The sequence below is a fragment of the Moschus berezovskii genome, chromosome 5, assembly GCF_049115385.1.
Source record: "Moschus berezovskii isolate FMDL1 chromosome 5, NW_MosBer_1.0, whole genome shotgun sequence".
In the NCBI taxonomy this organism is placed as follows: domain Eukaryota; kingdom Metazoa; phylum Chordata; class Mammalia; order Artiodactyla; family Moschidae; genus Moschus; species Moschus berezovskii.
This window is the reverse complement of record NC_142464.1, coordinates 24,001,104-24,012,442: the sequence shown is the minus strand read 5'-3', so window position 1 is coordinate 24,012,442 and position 11,339 is coordinate 24,001,104. Positions and strand designations below refer to the sequence as shown.

Genomic DNA, 11,339 nt, shown 5'->3' with positions numbered 1-11,339 from the left:
ATCTTGATACTTTTGTCCAAATTTGTTTGACCATATACACAAGGATTTATTTCTTGGTGGATACTATCTTTTTTTTTTCTTTCATTTTTTCTATTTTGGCTGTACAGCACATCATGCAGGATCCTAATTTCCTGACCAGGGATGGAACCTGCATCCACTGCATTGAAAGTGTGGGGGCTTAGCCACTGGACCACTAGGAAGTCCCTGGATACTACTTTTAAAGTAATGAATCACTAAACAATTTTGTACTAACACCAGAATATTCAGACGAATCAGTGAAACAAAATAGCATATCCTCTAGCGTATAAAAGTGGCATCATGCTGTTCAGTCACTCAGTTGTGTCCAACTCTTTGTGACCTCGTGGACTGCAGCACACCAGGCTTACCTGTCCTTCACCGTCTCCTGGAGTTTGCTCAAATTCATGCCCATTGTGTCAATGATGGCATCCAACCATCTCATCCTCTGTTGCCCCCTTCTCTTCATGCCCTCAATCTTTCCTACTATCAGGGTCTTTTTCAGTGAGCTGGCTTTTTGCATCAGGTGGCCAAAGTATTGGAGCTTCAGCCTCAGTCCTTTCAATGAATATCAGGGTTGATTTCCTTTAGGATTCACTAGTTTGATCTCTTTGCTATCCAAGGGACTCTTCAAGAGTCTTCTCTGGCATCACATTATGAAAGAACAAAATATTTAAAAAAACAGTGCTAGGGCGATTGGATGTTGCTATGTGCGTGCTCAGTTGTGTCCACTCTTTGTGACCCCGTGGACTGTAGCTTGCCAGGCTCCTCTGTCCATGGAATTTTCCAAGCAAGAATACTGGACTGGGTTGCTGTTTCCTCCTCCAGGGGGTCAAACATGCGTCTCTTGCATTTCCTGCCTTGTCAGGTGGATTCATTACCACTGGCGCAACCTGGGAAGGGCAACTGGTTAATTACTTAGAAAATTAAACAACTCTTCCCTCTTTTCCAAACACCCAAATTAATCCCAGGAGGTCTAATAAAAATAATACATTTGTATGTGTTCCTGAAATATCTGATATGGGAATGGGAAGCAACTTTTCCAAGCATAAAAAAGTTATGGACATTTTGAAACACATATGGAAGTTAAGGTCAAATCTTGTTTCATCTACACTATCCCACTTCCCACCAGCCTCATTCTGTACTGATTTATTATGACGTAAATCTCAGATACATCACACGAGCATATTTATCATGTAAAATATGTCTTGCAAGGATGGCTCATCTCGAGTTGTAGTTGTATTTCAAAGAAGTATTGACAAGGGGTATAGGTGCCGCAGTGGTAAAGAATCCACTTGCCAATGCAGGAGACACAGGTCCAATCCCTGGGTCAGGAAGATCCCCTGGAGAAGGAAATAGCAACTTACTCCAGTATTCTTGACTGGAAAATTCCACAGATAGAGGAGCCTAGCAGGCTACAGTCCACGGGGTTGCAAAGAGTCGGACACGACTGAGCACAGCACAGCACAAATATACTGACAAAATAGCCCAAGAAAATATTTCAGAATGTCAAACAAACAAGAAGGCTATGGTTAATTTATTTTTCTCAAATGTTTAAATTACTAATGCAACAATGAAAAGACTACTGAATGACATGTCTTATAGTTCCTTCTTACTCAGATTTACTACTCAGTTTTCTTTCTTTAGGTTGTGCCTCATTTAAAAGAAAATTTTCCACAACAAATATGCCAATTTGGCATTTCTAATACGTGACACTAAAGATGGAAGTTCCACCACTGCAAACTCTCTTCTCCCATTAGACCCCACTTGGCAGCATTTATTTTCTTTGTGCTTTTTTTTCCAATCTGAGTTTGTTTAGCAATCCTCTTCCTACTTGAAATGCAAAGACTTGTAGTGAGTTGTTGATTATTATAGTTTCTGAAAGATATCTTCCAAGGAAATTTTGTCCTTTCTATGGTTTCCTTGTATACAAACTCATGTTCATGGGAAAACCGGTGCTTCAACATAAAAATAAAAACAAATTAACTAAAACTTTAATAAAGCTGTTATTGTAAAGAGGGAGAGAGAGACAGAAACAGTCTAGAGTCATGTCATACGTGACTCGACTGGATTAAGTACTAGAAGAAAAAAAACTAAAGGACATTACTGGGTCAATTAACTAAGTTGGATTACAGTGCCCAAATGGATAGAAATGTTGTTATCAATATTAAATTTACTAAAGTTGATTACTATCATTATATAAGAGAATCACCCTAGGAAACATGCATTGAAATATTATAAAGGACCATGATGTATGTAACTTTAAATGGTTCAGAAATTATTCATTATATATATATAAAATATCTATTATAGAAAAATAGATACAGACGATAAGATAAAGCAATTTGATAAAATATTAGCAATAGGTAAATGTGGGTAAGAGGTATATGGGTTTCTTTGCACTATTCTTGCAACTTTTCTATAAGTTCAATTATTTCTAAACAAAAAAACTGAAAAGAATATGATTGTGATTATGATTCTTATAAAAACATTCACTCTGATCTGGCCCCTGCCTACCTTTCCAATATCATCTTCATTCACCCGAAAGTTCCCGGAGATTTTGTTATCCATCCTGCATTAATTGTATTTCCAGACCACTCTCTATTCTTCCTTCCTTTATAGTCTACATATACACTTTCTTGTCTGAGATGTCCTTATAACATGTTCTCTGCTTGAAAACCTTCTAATCATCCTCACTGCTCTGCTGTAACACATCCATCATGATGAAGTAGGCTAGGACATCGGTTATGAGCAACAACTTGGCACTCAGGTAGCCTGGGGCTCAACACCTGGCTCTATGCTCTCTCCCTATCACACATCAGGCAAGTTGTTTTCTGATCTAAGCTTCGGTTGTCCCATATGTGGAAAATATACATTATGAGTATAATTATGTATTATTATATATAATTATATGAATATAATCAATGAATATAAATAAACATATACATTATGAAACAGTAACATTAGACTGATGGGAGTGGATGAGAAGATACACATCACATGCTTGGCACAGAACCTGGCAAATTAAGCATTTGTTAAATGCTTCTTTTACCCTTGCTTCCTCCCCTTCAATAAAATAATAAATAAATACCTGGGTCTGAAAATCTCAGAAGTATAGCTAGTCAAAATATATTTTACCCTTCAACTCATTTATATATAAATATTAGGATCTTTATATCAGATTGGAGAAGGAAATGGCAACCCACTCCAGTACTCTTGCCTGGACAATCCCATGGATGGAGGAGCCTAAGCTAGGAAATCAACTTGGTTCTTTGTGGCTAGGATTTAAAGTATTTGAGAAGGAGTAGAAGGAAATAAGTGAGTTTAGAGTACTGGGGCCAGGACTTGAGAAGTTAGGTCATTATCCTGTGGATAAAGTTTTTAAAAGGATGGGAGTGCAGTGATCCAGTTTATAACTTGAGAAATCAGTCTGAGAAGAATGTGAAACATTAACTGGAAGAGACATTAGTTTCATCAAGGCATGTTAGGAATGGGCTCAGCCTCTACTCGGGAGACAGTTTGAATAAATGCAGAGGGGTACAAAAAGGGAGGAATCCTGGATGGAATCAATGAGGTGAAATCGATGACATTTGACCAACCAACATGGTGGTGAGGGGGAAGGAAAACGCTCTTGGTCCATGACCAGGGTCATCATGAACTGAGATGATAAATGCAAGAGGAGGCAAAAAGCATTGTGGGAGGAGAAAAATAATAGGTTCAAATTTGGTAAGTTACAGTGAAGTAGCTGAGGGGTTTCCAAGTAGAGGTGATCAGTAGACAATTATGAATGGATGTTTCTGTTTGAGAAGCAGGAGTCCACATGCTGGAAATCAGGATGGTATAAAACACGTGGCTATATAGTGTTCAGGTGTAAATACTGGAATCACTGCAAAACTTACAGTACTGGGGCTAATCAGCAGGAAGGTCTAAAAAAATTAATCTGCTTAACCTTAATGGGGAGAAGGCAATGGCAACCCACTCCAGTACTCTTGCCTGGAAAATCCCATGGGTGGAGGAGCCTGGTAGGCTGTAGTCCATGGGGTCGCGAAGAGTCGGACACGACTGAGCGACTTCACTTTCACTTTTCACTTTCATGCATTGGAGAAGGAAATGGCAGCCCACTCCAGTGTTCTTGCCTGGAGAATCCCAGAGACAGCGGAGCCTGGTGGGCTACCATCTATGGGGTCGCACAGAGTCGGACACGACTGAAGTGACTTAGCAGCAGCAGCAACCTTAATGATTGCATTAATATAACAGTTAAAGCTCCAAATCTAGACATACATGTGTGTTACTGGAGCCTACTCCCCAACTTTTTTCCCCTCTAGCAGCAGCAGCACTTTCTAAGGAGTATGAAATTATGAAAGGAGTGATGTCAGAATGGATTCAAATCCGAGCCTAGCCAGTGATTAATCTGAGTTACATTTAACAAATGCCTTAATCACTCAGAACCTCAGTTTCTTCACCTTTGGAGCTGGATAGCAGTGGTAACCTTAGGGTTGCTATGAAGGGAGGCAAACAAACATAGTGGTCAAGAACATGAGCCCTTAAAACAGACTGTCTTGGGGTTGAATTCTACTGTGCCATTCATTAGCTGTGTGAAATCACTTAAGTTTCTGAACCTCTCTGGGCCTCAGTTTCCTTAACTGTAAAAAGGGATACCCTTTCCTTTGCTGTTTCTGAATTAATCGGTGGGACCAGGGCCATGCTTCCCAGTGTACCACTCTTCCTGTAAAGAGAAATGAAGCACCGCCCCAAGAACAGGGTGAAGGTGCAAGTCAAGGACCACAGAAATTGTTACCGGGTGCCCAAAAGCCCAAGGCTGCACTTAGGAAAATAATTGCAGTTCTGGCAAAAAGAAGAAGGATTCTATTGTAACTGTCATCTGATCAGGACTGGGCAGGAATAGAGGTCAGTGTGGCCTTCCTGGTTCAGGAGAGCGTAAAGGAGGGTTAGACTTTGAGTATGATACAGCTGGAAAGGTACCTGAAGCCCAGGTTGTCTGCAGATGGTCATACTCCACACCAGGGACTGAGCAGGACTCCTGATTCTCACTCCAGTGCTCCTTTCATCACATGATACAGATGGCCTCAGATTTGCTAAAAAATACTGTAGTGGTTATTCTTTCTTTTCTGAGGAAAGGAAATCAGAGATCTGCTGCTAAGTCGCTTCAGTCGTGTCCAACTCTGTGTGACCCCATAGGCGGCAGCCCACCAGGCTCCTCTGTCCCTGGGATTCTCCAGGCAAGAATACTGGAGTGGGTTGCCATTTCAGAGATCTGAAAACGTACCAATTACTCAGGCATGTTTTACATTACACACAATAAAGCACTTCCCAGGTGGCGCTAGTGGTAAAGAAACTGACTGCTAATGAGATCCATGAATTCCATCCACGTCCGGAAGATCCCCTGGAGGGCATGGCAACCCACTCCAGTATTCTTGCCTGGAGAATTCCACAGACAGAGGAGACTAGTGGGCTACAGTCCATAGGATCACAAAGAGTTGGACACAACTAAGTGACAGCATTCAAACTCATTAAAATATATACGTGGTGATGACAATATATGTTTGGCTTAGCATTAGATACAACTTTGAAATAACGAAAATCCACTGAAAGAATCATCTGTGAATCCTCCTATTCTACCATCCTAGCTTCACCCCTAAACATATCTAATATCTCATCCTTTTCGCCTGGGTAATATTTTTTTACATTTCTACCTTCACACGTGCTGCTTCCTGTGCCTGGAATGCTTTTTTCTTCATAAATTAACTCACCTGTTCAAGTTACTAGGTTTTCGGTGTAATCTACTCATTCCAATTCTGGCAGGCTACAGTCAGTAGGGTCGCAAAGAGTCCGACACGACTGAGCAACACACACACACATACACAGAGTCCGACACGACTGAGCAACACACACACACGCACACACTATGGCACTTAACAGACTTTATTTGGATGTGACGGTGTCTTCAGCCAGTAATGATCTCCTTAAAAATGTCCCAAGGCAAACGGAAGGCTCAACACAAGCACTTCTCCCATATTTTTATAGAATTAGAAATAGAAATGAGATGAAAGCAAACGAATGGTGAACGAGGGATTCACTATGTAAGTTACTTCCAATAGGAAGAGGCCGACTTTGGATGGTGGGTTGGTGAATCCTTATAAAACGTTTAAAACTAAAATTTAAAAATTCCGTATTACTAAGGCACAGGAACTAAAAATTACTCACACGAGAAAACTGGCCTGTTGTTATCAGTTACACTACAAAGGTTCCTCTTTGACTAAACTGTCCACACGTTCGTTCCCTGCATTGATAAAGATGTAAAGTTGAAACGGGCAATTCAAGGTTAGACCTCTCTTTCGCTTAGTGGGCCTGATTTTTACATTAAAACTCATGTGTCAGTAGACACTGCTTCGGGTGTGAGCACTTTGTTTCCTTCGTTTTTAGCAGGAACAATACGCACTGGGTGAGAATATTCCCTAGACTTGGTTATTTGCTGACGTGAATGGAAGCTGCTCATTTTTGGTTCCCCCATCACCACTGCCAAATAGCAAGGCAATGGCAACGCACTCCAGTACTCTTGCCTGGAGAATCCCATGGAGGGAGGAGCCTGGTGGGCTACAGTCCATGGGGTCGCAAAGAGTCGGACACGACTGAACGACTTCACTTCACTTCACGTTCGGCGCCGAGTTATACACGAGGACTAACAGCGAGGAGTCAGCAAGGCCACACCACCGACTTCCCCTTCCAAGGGGCCCGCGGCTTTTCCGAGGAAACACCTGCCCTGGGCGGGTACCCGAGCGCTCACCGCCCCTCCGCGCCCGGCCTGGCGGCGGTGACTGCCTCCAGATCCTCGGGTTCTCCAGAGGCGCGCGGCCGCCCTCACCATCACGGCGGCGCTTGGACGCCGCGCTCGGACGTTCTAACGCCGTCCCCGGGGCCTCAGCCAATGGGGAAAGCGGGCCGCGAGGCCACGCCCCGCCGTCGATGACGTCACGGCGACGCCCTGGGCGCCCGGGCCTCCGCCCCCTGACGTCGGCTCGCCGCTTTTGCTTGGGCTCCTTGCAGGTTGCTTCTCCGCTAGGTCTTCTGCCTGTCGCTGCCTTCGCCATCGGCACCATGGCTTTCGTAACCAGGCAATTCGTGCGCTCCATGTCCTCCTCCTCCACCGCCGCGGCCTCGGCGAAGAAAATCCTCGTCAAGCACGTGACGGTCATCGGCGGTGGGCTGATGGGCGCCGGCATTGCCCAGGTGGGCCGTCCGCGGGCACCGATGCCCGCTCGCTTCTCTGCCCGTCCTGACAGGAAGGCACTGGCGGGCCGTGACACGGAGTGGAGTGTCCGGCCCGAGGCCTGCGCCCACGGGAGACTCGGGGAGTCTTCGTCCCGACCCTCCCCCGTGTAGTTTGAAATTTCTGGGCCTGTGGGTCTCCACTCCTCCAAAGGTCTAGTGTCTTTGGGCCGAGCCTCAGTTTCCGGAGTTTGCTTCCCGAGACCCGGACTGCGATCAGTTTTAATTTTATCAGTTACTCTGCAGTCGTTAGTCAGAGCAGTTTTTTGCTCTCCTAAATGGTGTTCTCTCTCCCCTCCGAGTATTTCCTTTGCTTGCTGAAAAGAACAGTAGTCAGCACTTACGTAGCATTTTGTAAAGTTACCTAATTGGAGCTTGTGAGGCCCTGAGATTTCACTAACAGCTGCACGAGATGTCTTTGACCCAGTGCCCTGTGGCGCTGGGGAAACTGGGGGAGAGGGTGACTGAGGGCTCTGAAAGTCTCTAATCTCGCTGCATCTGCAGGACTCTGCCCAGTTCCAGCTGAGCTGTGACTCAGGGTCAGGTGTGCAGTTATTACCTAGGTCCTGGGTTGGGAAGATCCGGAGAAGGAAATGGCAGCCCACTCCAGGATTCTTGGCTGGAGAATCCCATGGACAGAGGATCCTGGCGGGCTGCAGTCCATGCGGTCACAGAGTCGGACACGACTGAGCACGCGCGCGCACACACGCTGTGATACTTGTATTTTTACTTACTGATATTTAAAGGTTATTTTCCAGATCGGATCAGGTAGCCGTGATTTTCATAGGTTAGCTGATAATGTTCTCAGCATTTCAGTCCTTTGCTACTTGTATTGTGGGCGGGGAGGCATTTATCTAATTTTTCTTGGAGGAGTATCAAGTGGCTATGATCATGAAAGTTTAATCTTTTTTTTTCAGTGTCTGTTTCTAGCCACAGCGTCTGTTTTCTGTGCTTCCTTATTAGAAAAATCTTTTTTTATTATTACTGTATACCTTAAACTTTCCTACACTGCAGGTTTTTTGCAACATATTAATTTGATGATCTGGGTTCGATCCCTGGGTCGGGAAGATCCCCTGGAGAAGGAAATGGCAACCCACTCCGGTATTCTTGCCTGGAGAAGCCCATGGACGTAGGAACCTGATGGGCTACAGTCCACGGGGTCGCAAAGAGTCGGACACAACTGAGCGACTTCATGTATATATATATATATATATATATATAAAATTTGATAGCAGTTTCTTCTGAAATCTGTATTTCATTAATGTTTTACCCTGAGACACTCCTGTTTCTTCTCAGATTACCCTGTTTATTGTATACATTCCTGGTGCTGGGTTCTGAAATCTATTATATTTGAGGTGGGAGGAGTAAGTCCCTTTAACCTTGAAAGTTCCACACTTTATATACTACATGATACTCAAAAGAAAGTTTAGGTTAAGTGCATTTGTATATCCCTGCTCCACCCAAATCTCCCTATTCTGTGAGAGAGAGATTTATCGGCGGGTATAAAATACTATATTTGCTTAAAAACCTGTAAACAGCATCTTAGTGGCAAGATAGTAGAGCCTTAAGCTCCCAATAACAACACAGGAAATGGGTTAGAGACTATAGTTGATGCTCCCTTGAAGACATCAGTGGAAGAGGATTAGAAGCTAAGCTGGAAGTGTCACTTCAACTTTTGTACAAATTCAAGTTGCTCAGTTCTTGGAATGTTGTATCCATTATTGGCCCCAAAAGAGTGTTATGTTGTACAAAAATGCACACAGGTAAAACCTAAAATTATAAGTATGATGTTGGAGCTTTCATCTGAGAAAGAAGGGAGGAGTTTGACACTGACAGTTCAGACTTGTGGATCAAATCCTTGCATGGTTGGATGAAGGTGTGCCTTTTGAAATCTAAGGTGTTAAAAAGAAAGCTATTTACCCCTCAGAATGGAAATATAATGGAACTGTCATTCAAGAAACTGATAAAGACCAAAGATTTAAGTAATTCTGTCCTTACATAACAAGGTTTAAAAGAGCCTCAGCCACTGTGGGTGGCAGTTTTAATCCTGTAGAGGGGAGCCACCCTTTCCTGAAGAATATCTCTGTGCCACTTTCTGCCAGTTGGTTGGCTTTGATCTGTTTTTGCACCCTACCCTAGATCATGCTGTTTGAGGCAGTGTTGCCTCATTCTTTATGCTCCTTGACCTACAGCTTTTGGTCCTGGGTAAATCTGTTTTGCTTATTTAGTGCCATTGACTCATTAGTTGATACATCTTGACTGTAGATTGTATTCAGTTCACTGTGGGGAACTGGGATGGCCTGTACTGGCCTGCCTCGTGTTGGCTGTACTGATATGGGAAACGTGCTTCTGTGCCTTATTTTACTAATCTCTGAGGTGGGACCAGCCTCCTAGGAGAGTGGAGAGGATCAAATGGATTAGCATATATCAAGCACTTAGCACAGTGGCATTTGGTAGGAACTTGAATGTTAGCTGTCTTGAGGATTATTACCTTTATGGTGTTATCCTTGTCCATTTATCATTGTCCCCTCACACCATTCCCATCTCTGATCTTGCTGCTGTGGTAGGACTGTAACGTTAAGATGGAGAGTGTTGGTTGTGAGTCTGTCCCTTCTTGCTTGATCGTCAAGGTGAATGCCAGTTGGCAATGCAGTTTGTTCAGGGACCTCTGAAAAGAGGGAAGGCATTTTTTATCCTCCTCAGTAAAGCTTTAAAAGCATAAGCACAAAGTAACACCTAAATTACGCCCTTAATTTGCATTTAGCTTCATTCTCCAGAACTCTTTCTGAAGTAGTTTAAATTTTAATCAAGGTGTAGTTCTACTGACATTTTTCAAGTTTTAAAAATGACATTTTTAAAGTATTAAAATGTGTTTTAATTTTGGCATGTTTTAATTTTTGGCATGTGTTCCAGGTCATGTTGAGTAGGATAAAAAAAACCCTTAGATTTTGTGGGACCCTTACACATTTCTCAAGCAGTTAAACAATTTAACACAAGTGAGTTCTGTGTTTAATAATATGTAGTTGATTAGCACAGACCATATGTATATTTGTTTTGTCCAAGAGTACTTTGCCTGTCATTTTTTTTTTTTGCTTGTTTTAAATTAAAAAAAAAAACACCACACACAACTGACTCATTGTTAATATTTAAGTAAGGTTAACTTGTTTTGTGTGTTCACACATTATTCTTACTTGGGTCTGATTGCCAATTTATCTTCAGCTGGATACTTAGGCCAGCAAAGAAACTTCTGCCAGTAATTGACCCTTGAGTAGGGGATGGGTTGTTTTTTGCTTTGTAGAGAAGGGACAAAAGGAAGAAAGTTATTAGCTGTGCATTTCTTCAATTTGTAGAATGAGTTTACGCTTTGCTTCCTGAATTGCCTTTTTTTCATATAAGGAACTCAGAGAGTTGATGGCTTTTATTTAGTTACTGGTGGGCAACCAGTGGGATTTCTGGGAAGGGCATTTCAGGAGTGGACTTCTTGGCTTTCTGGTTTACCTTCCTTTTAGTATGCCATACTGCTTTGAGGAAGTGAGAGTTTGCATCTTGAAGGGGGTTGGAGCTGGGTTTGCACCCAAAGACATTTTTTTTTTTTTTGGTCCCTTTTAAAGAGCAAAAAGTGCACATTTTTTCTGAGGAGAACTCCTTAGGCTGTTAAAACAGGATGGGGTTGGGGGAGCCATATTCTTAGCTACAGATATATGTTTCCCTGACACTATATTACTGAGGACTCAAGTGGGTTGGAAGTCGCCTCTCTTGGCTCTGCATTGGTTTGCCCATCTCTTTTTCCTGCCCCTCCAACTCTAAATTTTCTGATGCTGAATAGAAGAATGATTAGAATTGCTTTGTGTTATTTATCTTTACTTTTTCCCTGTTGCCTCAGTGAGTTTGCCTCTGTTGAAATTTGCTTGAAAGCAGTGCAGGGGCCTAGGAGAAGTTTTAAGATCTCAGGAGCCTGCACCATCATTAAGTTGTAAGCTCTCCTTTGGGACTCAGATTTCTTTATGGAGGGAATAGTTTTATCCCCAGGTGTTAAC

The 11,339-nt window shown here is 42.9% G+C and overlaps 1 protein-coding gene across 1 annotated transcript in view; it reads left to right on the top strand.

Annotated features, from left to right (window-relative positions):
* The first annotated feature begins 7,036 nt into the window (after positions 1–7,036).
* HADH (hydroxyacyl-CoA dehydrogenase) overlaps positions 7,037–11,339 on the top strand; it is a 48,748-nt gene continuing 44,445 nt past the window's right edge. Inside the window, exon 1 of the mRNA XM_055434544.2 lies at positions 7,037–7,263. Within this exon, the coding sequence (XP_055290519.1) occupies positions 7,132–7,263 (132 nt within the window). The 5' untranslated portion in view covers positions 7,037–7,131. The remainder of the gene's footprint in view (positions 7,264–11,339) is intronic.